Raw genomic sequence first — 23,459 nt, forward strand, 5'->3', positions numbered from 1 at the left:
GCCCAAAATCAAACCAAAAAATCCAAGTTGAATAATAACAAAAAATGTTTCATATGACCCTACTAGAAATTTTTCCAACTTTTCAATTCACAAAAAAATTGGAAATTTTTCATTTTCAGTTTGATTTTTTGGAAATGCTAGCGAACCTAAGAAGATTCACCTAGGTCATCTTCTGAGTTATCAATAACTCTAAAATAGGTAATGGTGTCTTTAATGTAGAGTGCAACCCTATCCTCCCCCAACAACTCTTTTACTCACTGAGGGGATCTACAGAAGGTTTCTGTGTCATCCTCCACAGGTCAGAGCCAAGACCCACAATCACAGACCCTGGCAAATGCTGGGGTGTTTGTTTCAATGGGTTTTATTTAATTCCATATTTTACAAGGTGGATCTGGATTCCCAAACTTCCCATCACCAGGAGAACAAAGGATCTTGGACAGCAACAGGGATTGGGGAACTCTGGGGCAGAAGCACAGGTGATACAAAACCAGCTCCACCTAAGCTCACGAATGCTTCCTCTTTCCTGTAAGACACAGTACACTACCCATTCCTGAGATATTCCCCCAGAAGGGGAATAAATGAGACTCAGGTTCTCTCTAAACTCCCTCCTCTCCCACATACAACAGAGACCACTTGGTACTGGAGGTGATAGTGGAATGTAAGGTAGGGCAGGGAAGGACTAAGGGATCCAACTTTTCAACCAACCTGTAAGATGAAGAGGTGGCCTGCTTACCCCCCACGCCCAGGGAAGATCTAATAAAATCAGGAGCCTATAAAGTTTGGGGAGCCTTACCTCCTTCCCCTGGGCATTCAGGTAATCTTTCACTTCCCTGACTAAGTCTGGCTTCCCCAAGGAGAGATGCAGGCAATGGACTCTAAGTGGGGTGAAAGGTGAGCCAGGGAAATCAGGGGACCATCCAACCCCTAGGAATCTGGGGGCTACCTAGTTACCCTCATTCCCTCTGGGATTCAGAGACCTGTTCTAGAACAAAGGACCTCCAAGGGGAATCTGAAGGTAGCACGGGATACAGAACACATTGGAACTGTCATGAGGGCACAGCCCATTCAAAGGTCACCCTAACCACAAACAGGGCAAGACTCCCCGCAACCTCAAGGCCCAGGGGCTGGGGGAGCCTTGATGAGGCCCTAGTAGAAGAGATGGGACTCTGGCCACTGCACCAGGGGGCTCTAGGGATTTTATTTCTTCTTCCTCTCCTGGGAACAGCGAGGGCAGAACCTGGTAGGAAAAGGAAAGAGAAGGCAGCAGTTATGACGTGGGAGGGACCCACCAATACACAAAGCCTATGGGACCCTCCTTAGTGCCCCCCAAATACAGCCACACACACAGAAGCCCTTAAACACACACAACCCCCAATAACTCTTCATTGAGATGCAGTCCCAACACCCCCTAACATTCATAGTCACCCCGCCCCAGAACGTTCCGCTCCAGACACCCATGGGACTCCCCAGTGATTTATAGCCTCTTGAAACCTCTGATGTCCTTGTTTCAGCACCCACTCACCATTTCCCTCTCGGCTTTGTCGTCAGGCCCACACAGGCGAAATGGAACCACTCGATGGAGCACTGATGTGGGATGAAGAGCACAGAGTCAGTCATACAGTAGAGTTTCCTTCCCTTCTGAGTCTTTTGGGGGCTACCAACACCCCCTTAGCATTTGATCACATAACCTCCCCTTGCAACTCCTCAGCAGTGACCACATCAATATTCAGGATTGTGGAAGTGGATTGAGAAACTCACCTAATTCCTACTCTGTTTTAAGGCTTCCCTCCTCCTGGATTCCAGACTTGTCCAGGACAAAAATCTGTCCCTTAAGGGTCTCTCTAAAATGAGCATCCTCCTTAATTCTCTCCTCTCACATAATCTGTACATACACCCTCGACCTGCAGGTGTCACTGCTTGAGATAGCAGGACCCACATAAGCACAACCAGATTTCCAGTGTGAGTCTCACCCCGCCCCCATTCTCTCCAAGTCCAGTATCTTACATCAGGGTTATCACAGCCAATCATCTCCCCATAGGAGACCTGGTGGCACAGGCAGTAGGTGGGTTCATTGGGATCCACAGGCATATCCAGCACATCTGAGGGGTGCACATTTCCAAATGTCACTGAGGGCATCCCATACTCCGTGCTGCTGCAGGAGAGAAGGAGGAATCAGGTCAGCAAAGTCACCAGGGTGGGGGCACCCCCGCACTTCACCCGGGGAGACCCTCTGCTGTGGACTCCACCTTGACAGAAACAGAAAGAGACCCTTCCCCACATAACACAACTGCAGAAATTCACTATCCCAGGTCCTGTCCTCACAGCAAGGACCTGACCTCTCCAGGCCTCTATCTCCTTCCAGAGGGAAGGATATTTCTCTCACTAGGAGTCCCAGCCTACCCGGGCTCTTGCTCTAACTGCTCCAGGGCACAGCAGGAACAAGTGGGATGGATGAGCCCATTGGTCTGATCTGGGTGAAGTCAGGGGATCGCTTATGATCTGGATGAGGGATGGATTGCACCCTCAGCAAATTCTCGGATGACACTAAGCTGGGGGGAGAGGTAGATATGCTGGAGGGTAGGGACAGGGTCTGGAATGACCTAGACAAATTGGAGGATTGGGCCAAGAGAAAACTGATTAGGTTCAACAAGGACAAGTGCAGAGTCCTGCACTTAGGACGGAAGAATCCCAGGCACTGTTACATGCTGGGGACTGATTGGCTAAGCGGAAGTTCTGCAGAAAAGGACCTGGGGATTACAGTGGATGGGAAGCTGGATTTGATAGCAGCCTTCAACTAACAGCCCTCCATCCCACTAACGGGGGGTTCCAAGGAGGATGGAGCGAGGCTGTTCTCAGTGGTGGCAGATGACAGAACAAGAAGCAATGGTCTCAAGTTGCAGTGCGGGAGGTCTAGGTTGGATATTAGGAAAAACTATTTCACTAGGAGGATGGTGAAGCACTGGAATGGGTTATCTAGGGAGGTGGTGGAATCTCCATCTTTAGAGGTTTTTTAAGGCTTGGCTTGACAAAGCCCTGGCTAGGATGATTTAGTTGAGATTGGTCCTGCTTTGGGTAGAGGGTTGGACTAGATGACCTCCTGAGGTCTCTTCCAATCCTAATCTTCTATGATTCTATGACAAAGGGCAGGACCTGACCATTGGTTTGATCCAGATTAGGGGTGTAGCCAGCCGCAGCCCCCATCCATGGCTTGACCCCCCCCAGGCAGCAGCAGCTCCTGCTCCATGGGGAAGAGGTGCAGCCCATGGCTCCCTCTGCATCTGCCCTGCCAAGCAGTCTGTGCCTGTGTCGACCTCCTGTCACATCGTTACCTTGCTTTTGAAGTGCAGTTTGCACAGTTTCCTATCTGAACCACAAATAACAGCAGAAGTCCTTGCGAATGTGAGGGGCTTGCTTAAAGCTATATTACCAATTGTATTCATGCTTATGAACATGTAATCAATATATAAGGAGTGAGATAGTATGAGTGTAAGAAACCAATCGCAAGGCTTGAACTGAAATATTACCATGTAAGGATAATCAAGGTGTATATGGGACTGTATATAAACCTACAGCAGTAGCGGCCAGAGAGAGATGTAACCTACGACAGCAAAAACTCAGGACCGGACCGGAAGCAGTAGAGCCCTCCCACAGACCCGAAGGGGCTTCGGGGACTCTCGTCGCCTAGCGGTTCAATCTCTGGGAAGCTGGAACCTGGCCAGTCTCAGTCACCTAAGATCGAAAACAACACCTGCGTCTTCAGCCTGCCAGTATGCATGGAATGTGTGTGAGTATAACTGCGCAAATAATGGAAGTAAGCAATAAATCAACCCTCAATACTGTTTCAATTCGACCTTTGTTTGTGGTTATTTCTTGGCTGGTTCCAAGAAAGAGTAACAAGGGGAACCTTGATGGACCCACTGGTCTGATTTAACTTGTGTGGTTACCCCCCATTCCCTAAGTCTCCCTGTCACTTACGTGCGGACGAGTTTCAGCTTCTTTTGAGCCATCTTTGGTGCCTCCTCATCAGAGTTTTTCCCCTTAGAACGAGCACGGGCAGCTTTCTTCTCCTTTTGGGCCCGGCCCTCTGGAGGGATGGGGAAAAGAAATGGGCATTAAACTCTTCCACCCACGAAGACAGATACCTGTACACCAGCCCCCTTTACAGCATTAAGACACATACCCTGCCCTTTCATAGTCTCTGGTCTACACACACCCATCATCTCCTCTGAGACACCCCATCACAACCCTCCATCATCATCCCTGGGTCACCTCCTTTTCACTTGCTGGGTTCTAGATCCTCCTCAAACTCCAACTTCACAGGCTCTGGGCCATCTCCTGCTATCCTCCTCCCAGGCTCCCTTCCAACCCCACCACTTTTGTGGTCCTGGGCCCCACTATATCAGTTTGCGGCAGGGCCCTGGGACTCACTCTTCTTGCCCTTGCTGGAGGAGCTGTCGTAGTCACTCGATTCAATCTGCTTCTCCTTCAAGTCAGCTTCAAAACGGGCAAGGTCCGTGTCTAGCCGCCGGATGTGCTTATCCACCTGCAGGTAGGACAGTAAGCAAAAGCATTATTAGGGGATGGAATCCTGAAGGGCCTAGAAAGGACAGGGGAAGGGGCTTCAGCAGAGAGGCAACTGTAGGTGGTGCCTACAAGGGAGACAGGGATCCATGTTGGGACTGGAGCAAAGGATTTCCAAATGCTTTATAACCCCATCCAGTACCAGGAACAGGATACAGTGAGTCATGACTCCCAGCCCTTCATGCTATAACCCTTTGTCACCACTCTGCTCCCTCTCTCTCCTTCATACCATCTCATAGGTCTGCATGGCCAGCTGAACCTTGTCATCCCCGAACTCCTTGCATTTCGCATAGGCTTCCTGAATTTGCTTGAGAAGCCCCAGTTTTTCCTCCGAAGACAGAGTCCGTGCATTGGTGATATACTCCGTGGCCAGTTTATCAATCTCTGACTTGAGGTCTGAAACAAGACCGGATTCATGGTCAAAAATATCCCAGTGCCCTCTGCTAGGAAGGGCAGATCTGGACAGCTGTAGGCTCCCTCCTCTGCCCTGTTGTCACACCACCACCTGCAAGGGAAGGAAGAGCAGGCCAGCTGCAGGCTCCCTACCTACTCACAGCACATACTCTGGGCCTCATTCCTGACACTCACCTTCTGTTCGCTGGTCTAAATCTCGCATGAGTTGGAAATTTCTCTGCAATTCAAATGGCAGGTTCTCAATGCCTGGAGAGAGAGGTAGATACATGGAGAGGTCAGGTCCCTGTCTCTGTTTCCCCCATTAAGCATTTATAATAACCAGATATAGGACTTAACATCCCCTAATTTCCCTGTCAGTCCAACTCTGATGTAATGCAGCAGCTGTTCTCTAAGATGCCAATGATTCAGTCTTGCGCCCATTGGAAGCCTAGAGTCTGGTGGGCTCACAGACGGGGTCGTTACTTTAGTAAATCTTACTGGGGTCCACTAAGTTGGCACTATCTCCAACTCCCCTCAATGCAGACATTATTAACTGGCATTATTAACTTGCAGGTAGCATGGAAAAGGTGGGTCACGAGAAGGAGTGGGTAGTGGTCCTGATCAGAGCAAGAAGGCTCTTCCACACATAAGATGCGGCATGAGAAGAGGTATGGGGTTGTTTATGGAACTATTTGACAACTACACAATGGTAGCGGTAGCAAAAAAAAATAATAATGGAAAGCTCATGAGGGACGAAGCTGTGCAGTGGCTTAAAGGTCAGGACAAAAAGCTTGAACACGATATGGAGGAAAAAGAAGAACCAGTGGATTCAAAGGTGATTCAGGGATGATAGTCAGACCAAGATACCAGAAAGATAATCTTAGTGGCAGCATGTTGAATGGACTGAAGGTAAGTGGTGTATGTGTCCAGGCAGTCTTAAAGAAAGAAGTCACAGTAATCAAGACAATAGATATGGGGCTGTGCAAGAGTTCTGCTGAGGGAGCAGAGAGAAAAGGTACCAACTTAGAAACATCATGGAAGCAGCAGCAATATTTGGCCTGGATGTAATTCAAATACGCATGCACCAGAAGCACAGGTCCTTATCAGTAAAGATAAATGAGATATATCTTATTGTAAGCTGTACAGGACCTAGGAGAACATGGGTGAAAAATACTGATTGCATCCAGTACAAGACATTGACGACACAGACCACACTAGTCAGTTCATTACAATATAACACAGAATCATAGACATGTAGGATTGGAAGGAAGCTCAATAGGTCATCTAGCCCAGTCCCTTGTACTCATGACAGGACTACATAATAACTAAACCAGAGGTTTTCAACCTTTTTTCATTTGCAGACCTCTAAAAAACTTCTAAAGGAGGCACGACCCCTTTGGAAAACTTAGACCGTCTGCGGACCCCAGGAGTCCGTGGACCACAGGTTGAAAACCACTGAACTAGACCATTTCTGGCAGGTGTTTGTCTAAACTGCTCTTAGAAACCCCTAATGAGGGAGATTCTACAACCTCCCTAGGCAATTTGTTCCAGTGCTTAACTACCCTGACAGTTAAGAAGTTTTTTCTAATGTCCAACCTAAACCTCCCTTGCTACAATTTAAGCCCATCGCTTCTTATCCTATCCTCAGAAGTTAACAATTTTTCACTCTCCTCCTTGTAACAACCTTTTATGTACTTAAGAACCATCAGTCTTCTCTTTTCCAGACTAAACAAATCAATTTTTTTTCAATCTTTCTTCACAAGTCATGTTTTCTAGACCTTTAATAATTTTTGTTGCTCTCCTCTGGACTTTCTCCAATTTGTCCACATCTTTCCTGAAATGTGGCACCCAGAACTCGACACAATATTCCAGCTAAGACCTCATCAGCACAGAGCAGAGTGGAAGAATTACTTATCGTGTCTTGCTTACAATGCTCCTGCTAATACACCCTAGAATTACGTTTGCTTTTATACCGTTCACTCATATTTATCTTGTGATCCCCTATAACCCCCAGATCCCTTTCTGAAGTACTCCTTACTAGGCAGTCATTTCCCATTTTGCATGTGTGCAATTGATTGTTCCTTCCTAAGTAGAGTACTTTGCATTTGTCCTTATTGCATTTCATTCTATTTACTTCAGACCATTTCTCCAGATAATTTTGAATTTTAATCCTACCCTCCAAAGCACTTGCAACCCCTCCCAGCTTGGTATCATCCGTAAACTTTTTAAGTGTACTCTCTCTGCCATTATCTAAATCATTGATGAAGATATTGAACAGAACTGGACCCAAGACTGATCACCGCAGGACCCCACTCAATATGCACTTCCAGCTTGACTGAACCGCTGATAGGTACTCTCTGGGAATGATTTTTCAACCAGTTAGGCACCCACCTTATAACAGCTTCACCTAAGCTTTATTTTGCTAGTTTGTTTATGAAAAGGTCTAGCAAAACAGTAACAACAATCGCAGGAAAGTCAAGACATACTACATTTACCACATCCACCCTATTCATAAGGCTTATTAACCTGCCACAGAGAGCCATCCGTTGGTTTGACATGATTTGTTCTTGACAAATCCATGTTGACTGTTACTTATCACTTTATTATCTTCTAGGTGTTTGCAAATTGATTATTACTTGATTATTTGTTCCATTATCTTTCCAGGTACTGAAGATGAATGGTCTGTAATTCCGAGGGTTGTCCTTATTCCCCTTTTTTCAGATTGACACTATATTTGCCCTCTTCCAGTCCTCTGGAATATCACCCATCTTCCATGAGTTTTCAAAGATAATCACTAATGGTTCAGATATCTCCTTAGTCACCTCCTTCAGTATTCTAGGATGTATTTCATCAGGCTCTGCTGACTTGAATACATCTAACTTGTCTAAGATAATCCTAAAACTGTTTTACATTAAATAAATAATAAAATAATAGTGCTTTTCATGCAACCAACTCAAAGCACTGAACTGCTTGAAGTGCCACAAAGAAGGATTAATTTCCCATTTTACAGATGGGAAAACAGAAGTCGAGATGGGAAGAGACTTGTCCAAGGTCATAGAGCAAATTGGGGAAAAGCTGGGAATAGAATACAGGAATCTTGACTCCAAGTCCCCTGCTCTTTAGTCTATTCTGCCTGCTACATTATAACATAATTCAGTTGTCTCTCTCCAGGTCCTGGAAGTTCTGAAACACAATGTATATTGTAACTACCAAATATTATTACAGTAACAGACATGCTGCAAGACTCAAAAGTCAGTATTCCATGATTCTTTTTCAGCATTACTTCTTACTAGTGTTGTTGATTAATTGCAGTTAACTCATGCGATTAACTCAAAAAAATTAACTGCGACTAAAAAAATTAATCGCATTGTTAAACAATAGAATACCAATTGAAATTTATTAATATTTTCAGATGTTTTTCTACATTTTCAAATAAATATATTGATTTCTATTACAGTTCAATACAAAGTGTACAGTGTTCACTTTATATTATTTTTATTACAAATATTCACACTGTAAAAATGATAAAGAAATAGTATTTTTCAGTTCACCTCATACAAGTACTGTAGTGCAATCTCTTTATTGTGAAAGTGTAACTTACAAATGTAGATTTTTTTTTGTTACATAACTGCACTCAAAACCAAAACACTGTAAAACTTTAGAGCCTACAAGTCTACTCAGTCCTACTTCTTGTTCAGCCAATTGCTAAGACAAACAAATTTGTTTACATTTATGGGAGATACTGCTGACTGCTTCTTATTTACAATGTTACCTGAAAGTGAGAACAGGCATTTGCATGGTACTTTCGTAGCCACGTACCAGATGTGCTAAACACTCATATGCCCCTTCAAGCTTCGGCCACCATTCCAGAGGACATGCTTCCATGCTGATGATGCTGTGACGAAGTGGGACTGTTCTTAATGTTTCCTCTGAATAGTGTGGAGGTGCCTCAGCTTCCCCTATGCAGTTCTTAAGTATTTAGGTGGTGGGGTAAGGGTGTATGATCATTGCAGAACCCTAGAGGGCAGGTGTGTGCAGGGGTCTGGACACAGAGAATGGCCAACACCCTGTTTCCTAGCAACTGATGGCCTGGGCCCTTCCCCCCCCCCCCCCCCGCAAGGTGAGAGCTAAAGGGTTGGAGAACAAAGGAATCAGGTGACCTCCTGGCCCGGGAAAAGGGAAAGCCCAGAGGAGGAGGGGCTGGAGGAAGCTTCAGTTTGGGGCTGGCTGGGACATGGAGTGAAGTGCAGACGTGGCTGTCTGGCTCACTGCCCCCCAAAATGGACCCAGCTGAGGGGTCCTGTTCTCTGCACCTGCAAGTTCTGTTTTAGACCATGGTTCCTGTTGTCTAATAAACCTCTGTTTTACTGGCTGGCTGAGAGTCACGTCTGACTGCGGAGTTGGGGTGCAGGACCCTCTGGCTTCCCCAAGACCCTGCCTGGGCGGACTCGCTGGGGGAAGCACACGGAGTGGCAGAGGATGCTGAATGCTCCGAGGTCAGACCCAGGAAGGTGGAAGCTGTGTGAGCTTTGTGTCCTGAAGACAGACTGCTCACAGAAAGGAGACTTCCCCAGAGTCCTGACTGGCTTCATGGGGAGCAGTTCCAGAGCATAGCCCAGGGACTCCATGACAGATGCTCATTAAAAAAATAATATGTTCATTAAATTTGTGACTGAACTCCTTGGGGAAGAATTGTATGTCTCCTGTTCTTTTTTACCCATTTCATGTTATAGCAGTATTGGATGATGACCCAGCACATGTTCATTTTAAGAACACTTTCACAGCAGATTTGACAAAACGCAAAGAAGGTACCAGTGTGAGATTTCTAAGGATAGATATAGCATTCAACCCAAGGTTTAATAATCTGAAGTGCCTTCCAAAATCTGAGCAGGACGAGGTATGGAGAATACTTTCAGGTGTCTTAAAAGAGCAACACTCCGACATGGAAACTACAGACCCTGAACCACCAAAAAAGAAAATCAACCTTCTGCTGGTGGCATCTGACTCAGATGATGTAAATGAACATGCGTCGGTACGCTCTGCTTTGGATCGTTATCGAGCAGAATCCGTCATCAGCATGGATGCATGTATTCTGGAATGGTGGCTGAAACATGAAGGAACATATGAATCTTTAGCGCACCTGGCACATAAATATCGTGCAATGCCAGCTACAACAGTGCCATGTGAATGCCTGTTAATTTCTGATGACACTGTAAACAAGACATGGGCAGTATTATCTCCTGCAAACTGTAACCAGAATTGTTTGTCTGAGTGATTGGCTGAAGTAGGACTGAGTGGACTTGTAGGTTCTAAAGTTTTACATTGTTTTATTTTTGAATGAAGTTATTTTTTGTACATAATTCTACATTTGTAAGTTCAACTTTCATTATAAAGAGCACTACAATACTTGTATTAGATTAATTTAAATATACTATTTCTTTTGTTTTTTACAGGGCAAATATTTGATATCAAAAATAAATATAAAGTGAGCACTGTACACTTTGTATTTTGTGTTGTAATTGAAATCAATGTATTCGAAAAAGTAGAAAACATCCAAATATATTTAAATAAATGGTATTCTATTATTGTTTAACGGTGTGATTAATCTTTTTTAATCACTTGACAACCCTACTTCTTACCCATAGCCATGGAGGTTCTCTTGGACTCCTCTTACTGGGGAAACTGGCTGGCTAGATTGTCGGGCTCAACGGGTAGTGATCAATGGCTCCATGTCTAGTTGGCAGCCGGTATCAAGTGGAGTGCCCCAAGGGTCGGTCCTGGGGCCGGTTTTATTCAATATCTTCATAAATTATCTGGAGGATGGTGTGGATTGCACTCTCAGCAAATTTGCGGATGATACTAAACTGGGAGGAGTGGTAGATACGCTGGAGGGGAGGGATAGGATACAGAAGGACCTAGACCAATTGGAAGATTGGGCCAAAAGGAATCTGATGAGGTTCAATAAGGATAAGTGCAGGGTCCTGCACTTAGGACGGAAGAACCCAATGCACAGCTACAGACTAGGGACCGAATGGCTAGGCAGCAGTTCTGCGGAAAAGGACCTAGGGGTGACAGTGGACGAGAAGCTGGATACGAGTCAGCAGTGTGCCCTTGTTGCCAAGAAGGCCAATGGCATTTTGGGATGTATAAGTAGGGGCATAGCGAGCAGATCGAGGGACGTGATCGTTCCCCTCTATTCGACATTGGTGAGGCCTCATCTGGAGTACTGTGTCCAGTTTTGGGCCCCACACTTCAAGAAGGATGTGGATAAATTGGAGAGAGTCCAGCGAAGGGCAACAAAAATTATTAGGGGACTGGAACACATGAGTTATGAGGAGAGGCTGAGGGAGCTGGGATTGTTTAGCCTGCAGAAGAGAAGAATGAGGGGGGATTTGATAGCTGCTTTCAACTACCTGAAAGGGGGTTCCAAAGAGGATGGCTCTAGACTGTTCTCAATGGTAGCAGATGACAGAACGAGGAGTAATAGTCTCAAGTTGCAGTGGGGGAGGTTTAGATTGGATATTAGGAAAAACTTTTTCACTAAGAGGGTGGTGAAACACTGGAATGCGTTACCTAGGGAGGTGGTAGAATCTCCTTCCTTAGAGGTTTTTAAGGTCAGGCTTGACAAAGCCCTGGCTGGGATGATTTAACTGGGAATTGGTCCTGCTTTGAGCAGGGGGTTGGACTAGATGACCTTCTGGGGTCCCTTCCAACCCTGATATTCTATGATTCTATGAAACTGTTGGGGGGAAAAGCCCACTTTCTTCTGTGACTGGACAAAAGACTGTGCTGCATGCAATAAAACTCAGTGACCCAGCCACTCAAGACCACCAAGCTTGATTACTACTATCCATATCTAGAAATGAAATCACATGACCTGAAAAAACTCCACTTGGTAAGAAATGCAGCAACTTGTGTGCACAACAACATAGGACACCATGAAAACATCTCCATTCTGCACTGACTCTCCATTGAATTCAGAATCTGGATCAAGGTCTCCATTGTGATATTCAAAGCCCTCTACAGGATTGGTCACAACATGACAGACTGCCCCACCTTTCATGACCATGCATTCCCACAACAGAAATAATCAAAACTAAGACAATTAAGCTGCCAACTATTGGGGAAGGCTTGTGAATGCAAAAGACAGAATTCTCAAAAAAACTGGACGCAAACTACAGAACTCACTCTGGCAAGAGAGAAGAATGACTACAGCTGACTTGGACTTGCAGGGCTCAGGCTGCAGGGCTATAAAAGTGCTGTGTAGACATTACATCTACTGCAGGGAAACGGGCTCTGGGACCTCCCCATTCACAGGGTCCCAGGACTCAGGCCCCAGCCCAAGCCCAAACCGTCTAAACCACAATTTTGCAGCCCTGCGAGTGTAAGTCAGCTGACCTGGTGCAACCGTGGGTGTTTAACTGCTGTGTAGACATACCCACTCTGTTCAGAACCTGTTTGTTCAACTTCAATTTCACCATGCAGACACAAAAACAACCACTTACACACAAGCAAATGTCCTTACAAACAATGCAAAGTATTTCTTCTAGAGGCTGGGAAGGAACTGAAGGGGAATTTGTTACTATTATTTCTATTTTAAATAGCTAGGAGAGGCTCAGCTTCTATGGGCCATTTAAGTATCTAAATAGAAGGAAAAGTTTTCATGGTATTATTCCAAAGATTACATATAAATGGGGTGGGGTGGGGGGCGGAGGACTACATTAAAAGAAAGATAACATTGCACAGTTAAGCATTCAAAAGTTAGGAAAAGCCAGACTTAAGATTGCCTCTGTAACCTCAGTCTATCCTCTTTGTACATATGTATTATGCCACAGTCTTTAATTACATGATCACATACTATTTGTCTCACAAAATGCCTGCCTCATTCAGTGCACATGATGGATAGTGCTCACTGAATGAATTCTTTTCATCCTCATTTAATGTGTGGCCCCAGACCTTATTTACTGCACTATTAGTCAAACTATACTTTGAATACAGAATTATTAATTTCCTCATGGGCTTTTCTATAGCACTCATCACTGAGTGCTTCACAGTGTATCTCCACCCCACTGCTGTCCGGTCCAGGTAGGTATTATAATTGCCATTCTACAGATCGGGAACTGAGGTTCAGAGAATTTAAGGACAAAAGGTATCCATTCATTTTGGGTGCTCAATTTGAGACACCCAGAGCCTGGTACATCAATCACAATACTTAGCATTTTTATAGCACTTTATATGTTCAAAGTGCAGCTCCCATTGACTTCAGCTGCAAGTGCTTACCACATATGCAAATGAGACCCCAGGATCTCAAGTTGGGCACCTAGAAAATGAAGGACACATAATTAGTGACCACCTGCAAAAAGTCTTAATTTAATTACATAGGAACTCCGTGGCAAAGACAAGAATAGAATCCAATGACTAAACCATAAGACCATCCTTTCCTCTTCCTGCAGTCCACTGCCTCATTCACTATACACCTTCCAACTTCTGTAACAAATGTGGCAGGGGTGCCATAGACAACAATCTCATTCACTACACAACCCTGGTCCATTCCCAGAGGAGGCTCAGCTTGTGCATTGAATGATGGAGGGATCCTGTGGAAAAAACAACATGACCCTGTAATTAAAGACTGTATCATGATTGTGACAAAGCTCTGTCCTTGTCTCTGTGGGTCCCGCGTTTCCTGGCGGATTTCGCTAGCCTCAGAGGCTCACTGTGACCCTCCATGTAACCCTTCTCTCTCTAGAGACAAGAGTCACAGTCTACTGAGCCATTTTCACCCTAAGCCAGCGAGGGAGGTGACAAGAAGCTATCCTCCCTTGCACAATCTCTGTTGTCTCGCAGTCTCAGTGATTAATTGGGGGGTGGGGGCGCAAAAGGGGGAGCCCGGGCCCGCCCTTTACTCCGGGCTCCAGCCCAGGGACCCTAATAGTATCAGCTATGGTAACTGACCTTTTAGAAACATGACACGTACAATTCCCTGGACTACTTCCCCACAGCAGCACCCACTTCCTCAAGCTCCACTTCACCCTTACCTCAGGGCCTCCTTCCTTGTGCCTGATATGGTGTGTACTGCTCAGTCTCTCCAACAGCGCAACTTCCTCCCACGGCTCCTTACATCCGCCCCCACCTGACTAACTGGGAGGCTTTTAACTAGTTTCAGCCAGCCCCTGATTAGCTTCAGGTGTCCCAATCAACCTACCGTTCTCCCTGCCTTCTGGAAAGTTCTTAATTGGCCACATGTGTCTTAACTGACCTGGAGCAGCTGTCATTTCACTTATCCTGGTACCAGGGATTTGTTTAGCCTGGAGCTAATGTATCTATTTCCCACTACTTTTCTATAGCCATCTGGCCTTGCCCCGTCACATATCCCCACCCCTCTGCTCAACACCATAGAGTTGGGCAACTTGGGACGCCGGGCAGTATGCTCGTGATAGACCATCAGCGTTGCCATGGTGGCATCCAGCCCTGTGCCATATGCGGAATTGGAACGGTTGGAGAGATAAGAACCACCTGGTGACCCTTCCATTCTCTTCCTTATTCCACTGCATCCACTGGAGGGGTGCATGGTCTGTCACAAGAGTAAATCGCTGGCCTAGGAGGTAATAACACAGTGTCTCCATAGCCCATTTGACAGCAAGGCATTCTCTCTCGACTACTGCGTATTTCTGTTCTCTCGGGAGAAGCTTTCTGCTTAGGTAGAGGATCGGGTGTTCCTCTTCTCCCACCATTTGCGACAGAACCGCCCCCAACCCTACCTCAGAAGCACCTGTTTGTAAAATAAATTCCTTGCTAAAGTCCGGGGCTATGAGTCTGAGGTCATTACAGAGAGCCGTCTGAAGGTCTGTGAATGCCCCCTCTGCTGCTTTGGTCCACTTTACCATGTCTGGACTTCGGGCCTTCACCAGGTCAGTTGGGGACTTGCCCTAGGGGCGAAGTGGGGAATAAAATGTCGGTGGTAGCCTACCACACCTAGGAACACTCAGACCCGATTCTTTCAGGTCGGCCAGGGCCAGTTTTGAATTGCCTCTAGCTTATTCGTTTGGGGCTTCACTGTGCCCCTTCCCACAATATATCCCAGGTACCTAGCCTCTGCTAGCCCTATGGAGCATTTAGCAGGATTAGCAGTGAGGCCAGCCAGCCTTAAGGTGCGCAGTACTGCCTCAACTTTCTCCAAGTGAGTTCCCCAGTCTGGCATATGGATGATGACATCTTCTAGGTATGCAGCTGCATAACTAGTATGAGGGCGCAGCAGCTTATCCGTGAGGCGCTGGAATGTGGCCAGGGCCCATGTAACCCAACAGGGAGGATGGTGTACTGGAATAGCCCTTCCGGGGTGGAGAACGCTGTCTTTTCTTTAGCTTCTTTGGTCAGAGGAATCTGCCAGCACCCTTTTGTCAGATCCAGTGTAGTCAAGTATCGGGCACTACCCAGTCGGTCAACCAGTTCGTCGATGCGTGGTATGGGGTATGCATCAAACTGGGATATTTCATTCAGTCGGCGAAAGTCATTACAGAATCTCGTGGTACCGTCAGGTTTAGGCACTAGAACAATTGGACTGGATCACTGACTGTAACATTCTTCAATAACCCCTCATTCTAACATTTTCTTTACTTTGGCCTTGATTTCTTCTCTTTTGGCTGCTGGGATTTGGTAGGGTCTCAATGTTACCTTGGTTCTGGGGATCGTGCGGATGACTGAGACCTATCACCATATCCGCACGATCCCCAGAACCAAGGTAACATTGAGACCCTACCAAATCCCAGCAGCCAAAAGAGAAGAAATCAAGGCCAAAGTAAAGAAAATGTTAGAATGAGGGGTTATTGAAGAATGTTACAGTCAGTGATCCAGTCCAATTGTTCTAGTGCCTAAACCTGACGGTACCACAAGATTCTGTAATGACTTTCGCCGACTGAATGAAATATCCCAGTTTGAGTTATCCTCACTTGCTCGTGTAAGTTATCCTCCTGGGGAAGGGTCTCCTGCGTGACTAAGCATGCCTCTCGATCGTACCAAGGTTTTAGAAGATTGATGTAGTAAATTTGCTCCGATTTCCAGCAGCATGGCTGCCGCACCTTATAGTTCACCTCTCCCACGGCTTCGATTACTTTGTAGGGTCCCTGCCACTGGGCCAACAGTTTACTTTCTGCTGTGGGCACCAGTATCATCACCCGATCCCCTGGTTGGAAAAGTCAAAGCTTTACTTGATGGTTATAATGGGTTCGTTGGGTCTCCTGTACTCTCTCCAAGTGTTCCCGTACAATGGGCGTAACTCGGGCTATGCGATCTCTCATCTGCAGTACATGCTCAACTATGTTCCTTCCAGGATTTGGCTCCTCTTCCCAGGCTTCTCTGGCTACATCCAATATGCCCCAGGGGTGGTGCCCATATAGTAGTTCAAATGGAGAGAAACCCGTGGAGGCTTGCGGAATCTCCCGGATGGCGAACATGAGGTAAGGCAATAGGGTATCCCAATCTTTCCCATCCCGGCTCACCACTTTCCTGATCATGGCCTTGAGGGTCCTATTGAACCTTTCCACAAGGCCATCTGTTTGCGGGTGGTATACAGAGGTCCGTAGGGCTTGTACATGGAGCAATGAACAGAGATCTTTCATCAACTTGGACACGTAACGTGTCCCTTGATCAGTCAATATCTCCTTGGGTAGCCCAACTCGGGCAAAGATCTGTACTTAGCTCCTTAGCTATTGTCTTGGAAGCTGTGTTGTGTAGGGGAACAGCTTCTGGGTATCAGGTTGCATAGTCCAGTACAACAAGCACATGTTGGTAGCCCCGAGCTGTCTTAACACCCTACCAGATCCATGGCTATCCGTTCGAAAGGAACCTCTATTATTGGAAGAGGTATCAAAGGAGCCCGCAAGTGCGGGCGAGGTCTATGTAACTGACACTCCGGACAAGAGGCGCAGTATCGCCGGACATCTTCATGTACTCCTGGACAGAAGAACCTCCGCAAGATCCATGCCTGGGTTTTCTCTACCCCTAGGCGTCCTCCAAATAGGTGACTGTGGACAAGACTCAATACGGCTTTTTGATGTTTTCGTGGCACCAGAAGTTGTATTTCTTGCTCCTGCATTTGCACCATGTGGAACAGGAGATCTTTCTTCACTATAAAGTAAGGTCCGGGACTCCGGACCTTCCCATCCACGGGTATCTCATCGATCTCAGCCACCTCTTTCCTGGCGTTATCATATCTGGGGTCCTCTGCCTAGTCCCACCCAAAAGTCTCTCTCCCAGGACTAACCTGCCCAAGCTCCCAGAGGCCAGCTTCTGCTTCTTCCAACGGCTCGCCACCGTCATGGCTGGGGCCAGCCTCTGGCTCACCTTCTGTGGTGGAAGTTTCTCGGTTGGCTGCTCACGTCCATCTGCCTACTCGGGAGGTCTTCTGGCCCTGGGTCAGGATCCGGGTTCCCAAGGCCTTCACAACTTTCCTCTCTTTTTTTGTCTTCCGGGTCTTTTCGGGGGCTGAGAACAGATCCTGAGAAATCTCAGTGAACACAGGGGGTTGACATTCCCCCAGTGATGAGTCGCTGTCCTCAAGATCCCCACCTCCCTCCAGCCTCCCCGGAGGAAGTAAATTGTCAAACCCTGGATAGTCCCTCCCAATGACTACAGGATATGGGAGTTTAGGAACTACGCCCACAGTCACCTCAATGGGGTTCCCCTGAACCTCTATCTCCACCGGAATGGTGGGGTAACGGCTCACAGCCCCATGCATGCACATCACTGCTACACGTTTGGTTTGTAGCAGCTGACTACTTTTTACCAGCTTACCCGATATGAGGGTGATAGCACTCCCAGAGTCCACAAGTGCTGTAGTCTCTACTCCATTTATCCTCACTGGCCTGGTGTAATTATGCGGGGCTAATGCGACCCCCACGAGGTGGATAAGGGAGCATGGGACCTCCCAATCCCTCAAGTTACATTGCATAGGCTCCTTGGTGCTGGGACTCTGTGCTGCTATGTGTCCCTATCCCCACATGCATAACATCTATAATTGCTTTTAATCACTACCCTATCCCGCAGGTTAGGGGGTTTAGTCCCGGGGTTCCCCCTACTCAGGACAGTCCCTTCCTTCTGGGGTCCCAGCTGGTTTTCGGCCCCCCCACTTCTTCCACCTAGGACTCACCGGGGTTTGGCTGCCCAACCTTCCAGGGTTGGGATCGGGTGCTTGCTTCGAAAGGGGCCTTCCTTGGGTAGTCAGGTCAGTTCCCTGGCTGTCATCCGTCTTTCTACCAGCAAGATCATCTTGTCGTACGTGGACAGATCGTTCTGACCTACCCATTTGTGGAGATCTGGTGGCAGTCCCTGCACGTAATGGTCCATGACCAGGGTCTCCAAAATCTCCTCCGGGCTGTACACCTCGGGCTGTAACCACTTCCACATGAGGTGTATGAGGTCGAATAGTTGGCTCGGGGGTTTGTTCTCCTGGTATTTCCACTCACGTAACCTCTGGGCCCTTACTGCTGCCATCATCCCTGATCATGCTAGGATCTCTGCCTTCAGACAGGTATAGTCAGTGGCATCTGTGGCAAGCAAGTCAAAGTAGGCCTTCTGGGCCTCTCCACACAAGAAAGGGGAGAGAATGCTGGCCCACTGCTTCTGGGGCCACGCCTCACGCTGAGCAGTCCTTTCCAATGAGAGGAGATATGCCTCTACATCATCTCCTGACATCATCTTTGGCAGACAAGTGTCCCTCAAGGTTCGTGTCCCGTCGGACCCCCAGGCCTGGGTGGTGAGGATCTTCAGCTGGTCCACCACCTCTCTCAAGAGGGCACGATCTTGGGTCGCCTGGCTCATCAATAATTGGTTTTCTGCAGTAGCCGCATAGACTCCTGTTGCGGCATTGCCTGAACCCAGGTGGCCTCCTGCTGGGCTGCTGTGTGGCTTGTACCAGAGCTCTTACCACTTCCTCCATTGTGGTACAAAGCAAACATACAAACCAAAACAAAACCAAAAATCCAAAACCCCAGTGCACTTTTTTTTTAAACCTCTTTCTTCCGCCACGCTGTGAACGAAATCCCACCCTTAACACCAGTTGTGACAAAGCTCTGTCCTTGTCTCCATAGGTCCCGCATCCCCTGGCGGATTTTGCTAGCCTCAGAGGCTCACTGTGACCCTCCAAGTAATCCTTCTCTCTCTAGAGACAAGGGTCACAGTCTACTGAGCCATTTTCATCCCAAGCCAGCGAGGGAGGTGACAAGACGCTATCTTCCCTTGCACAGCCTCTGTTGTCTCCCAGTCTCAGTGATTAAACGGGGGGTGGGGGGCAAAAGGGGGAGCCTGGACCCACCCTCTACTCCGGGCTCCAGCCCAGGGACCCTAATAGTATCAACTATGGTAACTGACCTTTTAGAAACATGACACGTACAATTCCCTGGGCTACTTCCCCACAGCAGCACCCACTCCCTCAAGCTCCACTTCACCCTTACCTCAGGGCCTCCTTCCTTGTGCCTGATATGGTGTGTACTGCTCAGTCTCTCCAACAGCACAACTTCCTCCCACAGCTCCTTACATCCGCCCCCACCTGACTAACTGGGAGGCTTTTAACTAGTTTCAGCCAGCCCCTGATTGGCTTCAGGTGTCCCAATCAACCTAGCATTCTCCTTGCCTTCTGGAAAGTTCTTAATTGGCCACAGGTGTCTTAACTGACCAGGAGCAGCTGTCATTTCACTTATCCTGGTACCAGGGATTTGTTTAGCCTGGAGCTAATATATCTATTTCCCACTACTTTTCTATAGCTATCTGGCCTTGCCCCATCACATAATGCATACACACACAGGAGTTTAATTAAGATTTGCGTGAGCAACGTTAATTCTGATATTTCCTATTAGAGGGTGTGACTTTGCTACCTTAATATTTTTCAATTAATTTTAATATAATTTCTTAGTTTAACACTGCAAACTTAAAAACCATGAGAAACCATACTGACCCCTCAAATGCATCATGAGCAAGGTTGGAACCTTTAGATCCACAGCACAGACCCTTTATGACTTGAGCAATAAGAGTTTATGCTCTGTGTGAACCAACAATAGGAGAGTGATACACACCTTTAGCAAATAGCTGTGAAACCTACTAGCAAACAGTTGAGACTCAAAAATCCTGGACTCTACCCCAAGTTCTAGAAAGGAGGCCTCTCTAGTAATGATAGACCTTTATTGCTCAACTCCCAAAGTTACACCGTGACCCATTCCGAGCTATTATCCATGAGGGATAAGTAGTAGCCAAAACAGTGCTCCAGTCAGCCCTCGATGCAGCCAACACAGCAGACTCCATTGTGGTGGTTATGCAACAAGTGTTTTGGTTACACCTATTTGGCCTCCCTAAGGAAGTGCAGATGACAGCTGAAGACCTTCCGTTTGAAGGCACCACATTGTTCCCTAAAAAGACTGATGCATCCTTCTATATCCTTAAAGATTCCAGGGCCACTCTCCGCTAATTAGGAATCTATACTCCTGGCTCATGGTTAATGGCTTGAGTACCAGCAGCGCAGGGCAAGGCTGAACGCCCAAGATGGGAATGGTTGACAGCTGCAGCAGTGGCACAATATCTTATGGAAAAGAAGTCCCCTGCTAAGGCACAAAGAATGAAAGGAGGAAGTGGAAAGTGGAGTAAATATAGAATTCCCAATATTTTGCAAAATTTAATTATAGCTCAGTAGAAAACTTGTAGGCTATTTTCTGGAGTTGTTTGGGCACATGACCAGTTGGAAATTAAGTAGTGTACCTGGCAACCCTGAGACAAAGAGGAAATTCATTCTACTGAAATAAATGTGTAGTGTGGAAGCCAAAATGCTGCTAACCTATAAGGCCCTGTTAGAGGCCCTATGCTTTGCTTATGTTTTACAGATAAATCTGTTCTTGCCACAGAACCACAACTAGGGGATGAGCCAGCAGGTTGTGAAGTTACTCAAATTATAATATGATGGGCATCCTTGTTGGGGGAGCAGACCACCATCACAGCACATACTGGAAGTACTAATTCAACCTGGATGACATATTTGCAAACTAAATCGGGTACCCTAGCTACCCCTAGGGGGAAGGTAATAAAAGCAAAAATAAGATGTAGGAAATGGCAGTATTGGCCACATACAGGAATAATGGAACACAGACCCCTTAAATGGACTCTCCCATGTCCAGGAAGAGATCAATATGTAAAAGGAACCTGGCTTGGTAGGAAATATTTAATTTCATTGGACTCATAAGGTCATTTAGGACAAAACAAGAGGGTCAGATACGGTGTGAAGTTACCCAGATTGTAGCTATAGCCTTTCAACCAGGGGACCAGATTGATATTTTTACACACACAAGTGGAACCGAGTCTGTGTGGATGCTTGAGTGACAAGAACTTAAGGGAATGCTGATTACTTCTCCTGGTCAAACTATGTAGGCACAGTGGAGGTTTAAGGTGAGTAAGTGACATGTTTCAGATCCAACTGAAAGGGGTCCCCCACAATGGGCTTTCATATGGTCACAAAGAACACAGTATGAAGCAAATCAATTAAAATGGCAATGCAATGAAAAATTTGCAGGGGTGAATGTAATTTATGAGATTTATATTTACACTAAAGGATCTGAACTTGAAGTATCAATTTGAAATATTGAGAGACAGTGTGAGGCTGAGAAACATAATGAAGACCCCCATGGTTAATGAGGAGAAAAAAGTGACTGTTACAAATCACACAAATACAAAACCCTAATTATAACCCCCATAGAAATAGAACCTAATATAAAAGGTAAAACGGAACCATAACCAGCAGAGGTTGACCATGGGAGTGATATTCTGATTATCTGGCCAATATCTCTGAGGTAATCACCCCAGTGATGCCTAATGAAGATGACCCGAGTGATGCCTCAGGTTTCTAATGAAGATAAGGGAACAGCAGAGAAAGATTAAACCCTCACCAAAGAGGTTAACTCATCACCAGGCATTACAAGGATTTTGAAGTACCCTACGACCCAACAGAAAACCCCAATCAGCCAAATTTAGTGAGGACTATGAGTGGAAGAAGAACTAGATGAGGGAGTTTGGCAGTGTGTAAATACAGATTAGACTTGGCAAAGTAAATGGGTACCAATTGTTTTGCACAGGGAACCTCCTCAAACATATTAACATAATCTTGAAAAAGTACCTCAAGAGTGTACTACCAAGGGGCCTGGTTTGATAATGGGACTGAAGTGACAGGAATATTTACAGGAGTTTTTGTAAAATTGTATAATATTACAGGGAATATCTATATATGTCATTGGGGATGTGAGTGGTGTTCTCAGAGGAATTGTTCATTACAGGGTGGATAAAAATCAATGATTTTTTTATTTAAATCGGATTTCTTTGATAAAATGCTTTTTGAGGAAAAACCTAACAAAAGATAGTTTTAATTAAGATATAATGTATCTCAAAGATATCTCATCATGGAATAGGGATTATAAATTCTAATTCTATATATAAAACAATATATTCATGTAATGTTTAAGAACAGTTTTGTAAACGAGTTCCAATAGTTCACGGATTAGGGACTCAAGATAAATATATTGTTTCGGTTAATCTTTCTATCTACCCAATGGGACTCAGAGCTCAGTGTAGAACATGGATCTCAAACTCAAATCACCACAAGGGCCACATGAGGACTAGTACATTGGTCCGAGGGCCACATCACTGATACCCCCCCGGCCCCATTCCAATTCCTTCCCCAAAGTCCCCACCCCAACTCTGCCCCCTCCCTTCCCCTATTCCAACCCCTTCCCCAAATCCCCACCCCTGCCCCGCCTCTTCTCCGCCTCCTCCCCGAGTGCGCAGCTCCCCACTCCTCCCCCCTCCCTCCTGGAAAGCGCTATGCACTACCAAACAGCTGTTTGGCAGCGGGAAGCACCTGGAGGTAGGCAGAGGAGCGGGGATGGGGTGCACTGGGGGGGAAAGGGGGTGGCAGGGGAGGGGAGTTTGGCGGGCTGCAGCAAATAACTCCATGGGCTGCACCGCATGTTTGAGACCCCTAGTCTAGAAGATACCATCAGAGATGCTTAGTTTTGCAGTTCTCAAACTGTGGATTTGTGTCTCCAGAGATAACGCGCTTGTTAACAGCAAAAATGTTTTAAAATAAATAAATAATGTATAGAGGTGAGAAATAACTGACCTCAACCCTATTGTTTGTGTACAGAGCGTTAATCCCTTACTTCTCTCTAAAAGTGCAAAAGTTTAAAAAAGTTCAATGAATAGAAGATTGTTGGGGGCGGAATAGATCTGGACAAGGCGAAGAAGTCAGGAGATAAACATGAGAAGGGAGGGACACGCAGTAGAAACAAAATTGAAACTGTTTGAGCAGCATATTCCAGAAGTCTTGAGGTCTTTCTGAGTGTAGTCTCCATTGATTTGAGATCTACCATTCCATTCTCTGACTAGAAGGGAAAACCTATAATGGCAGCAGGCCGTAAAAGAGACCCAGTTTGGGAATATTTTAATGAAGTTCCTCTACC

At 46.3% G+C, this 23,459-nt stretch overlaps 1 protein-coding gene across 5 annotated transcripts in view; it reads right to left on the reverse strand.

Moving 5' to 3' along the window:
* Nucleotides 1-345: 345 nt before the first annotated feature.
* Nucleotides 346-23,459, reverse strand: part of ING4 (inhibitor of growth family member 4) — a 43,061-nt gene continuing 19,947 nt past the window's right edge. For 2 of the 5 annotated variants that reach the window (XM_084617006.1, XM_084617003.1), the window contains exons 2-9: nucleotides 13,255-13,294; nucleotides 5,170-5,241; nucleotides 4,811-4,977; nucleotides 4,429-4,543; nucleotides 3,976-4,084; nucleotides 2,005-2,152; nucleotides 1,523-1,584; nucleotides 346-1,237 (exon numbers count right to left, since the gene is read on the reverse strand). In XM_084617006.1, coding sequence (XP_084473132.1) covers nucleotides 1,198-1,237; nucleotides 1,523-1,584; nucleotides 2,005-2,152; nucleotides 3,976-4,084; nucleotides 4,429-4,543; nucleotides 4,811-4,977; nucleotides 5,170-5,197 — 669 coding nt within the window. In that variant the 5' untranslated portion in view covers nucleotides 5,198-5,241; nucleotides 13,255-13,294 and the 3' untranslated portion in view covers nucleotides 346-1,197. The remainder of the gene's footprint in view (nucleotides 1,238-1,522; nucleotides 1,585-2,004; nucleotides 2,153-3,975; nucleotides 4,085-4,428; nucleotides 4,544-4,810; nucleotides 4,978-5,169; nucleotides 5,242-13,254; nucleotides 13,295-23,459) is intronic. The other 3 variants (XM_084617005.1, XM_084617007.1, XM_084617004.1) reach the window with 2 other exon arrangements.

Source organism: Lepidochelys olivacea (assembly GCF_965140295.1).
Source record: "Lepidochelys olivacea isolate rLepOli2 genome assembly, chromosome: 1".
NCBI classification, from domain to species: Eukaryota; Metazoa; Chordata; order Testudines; family Cheloniidae; genus Lepidochelys; species Lepidochelys olivacea.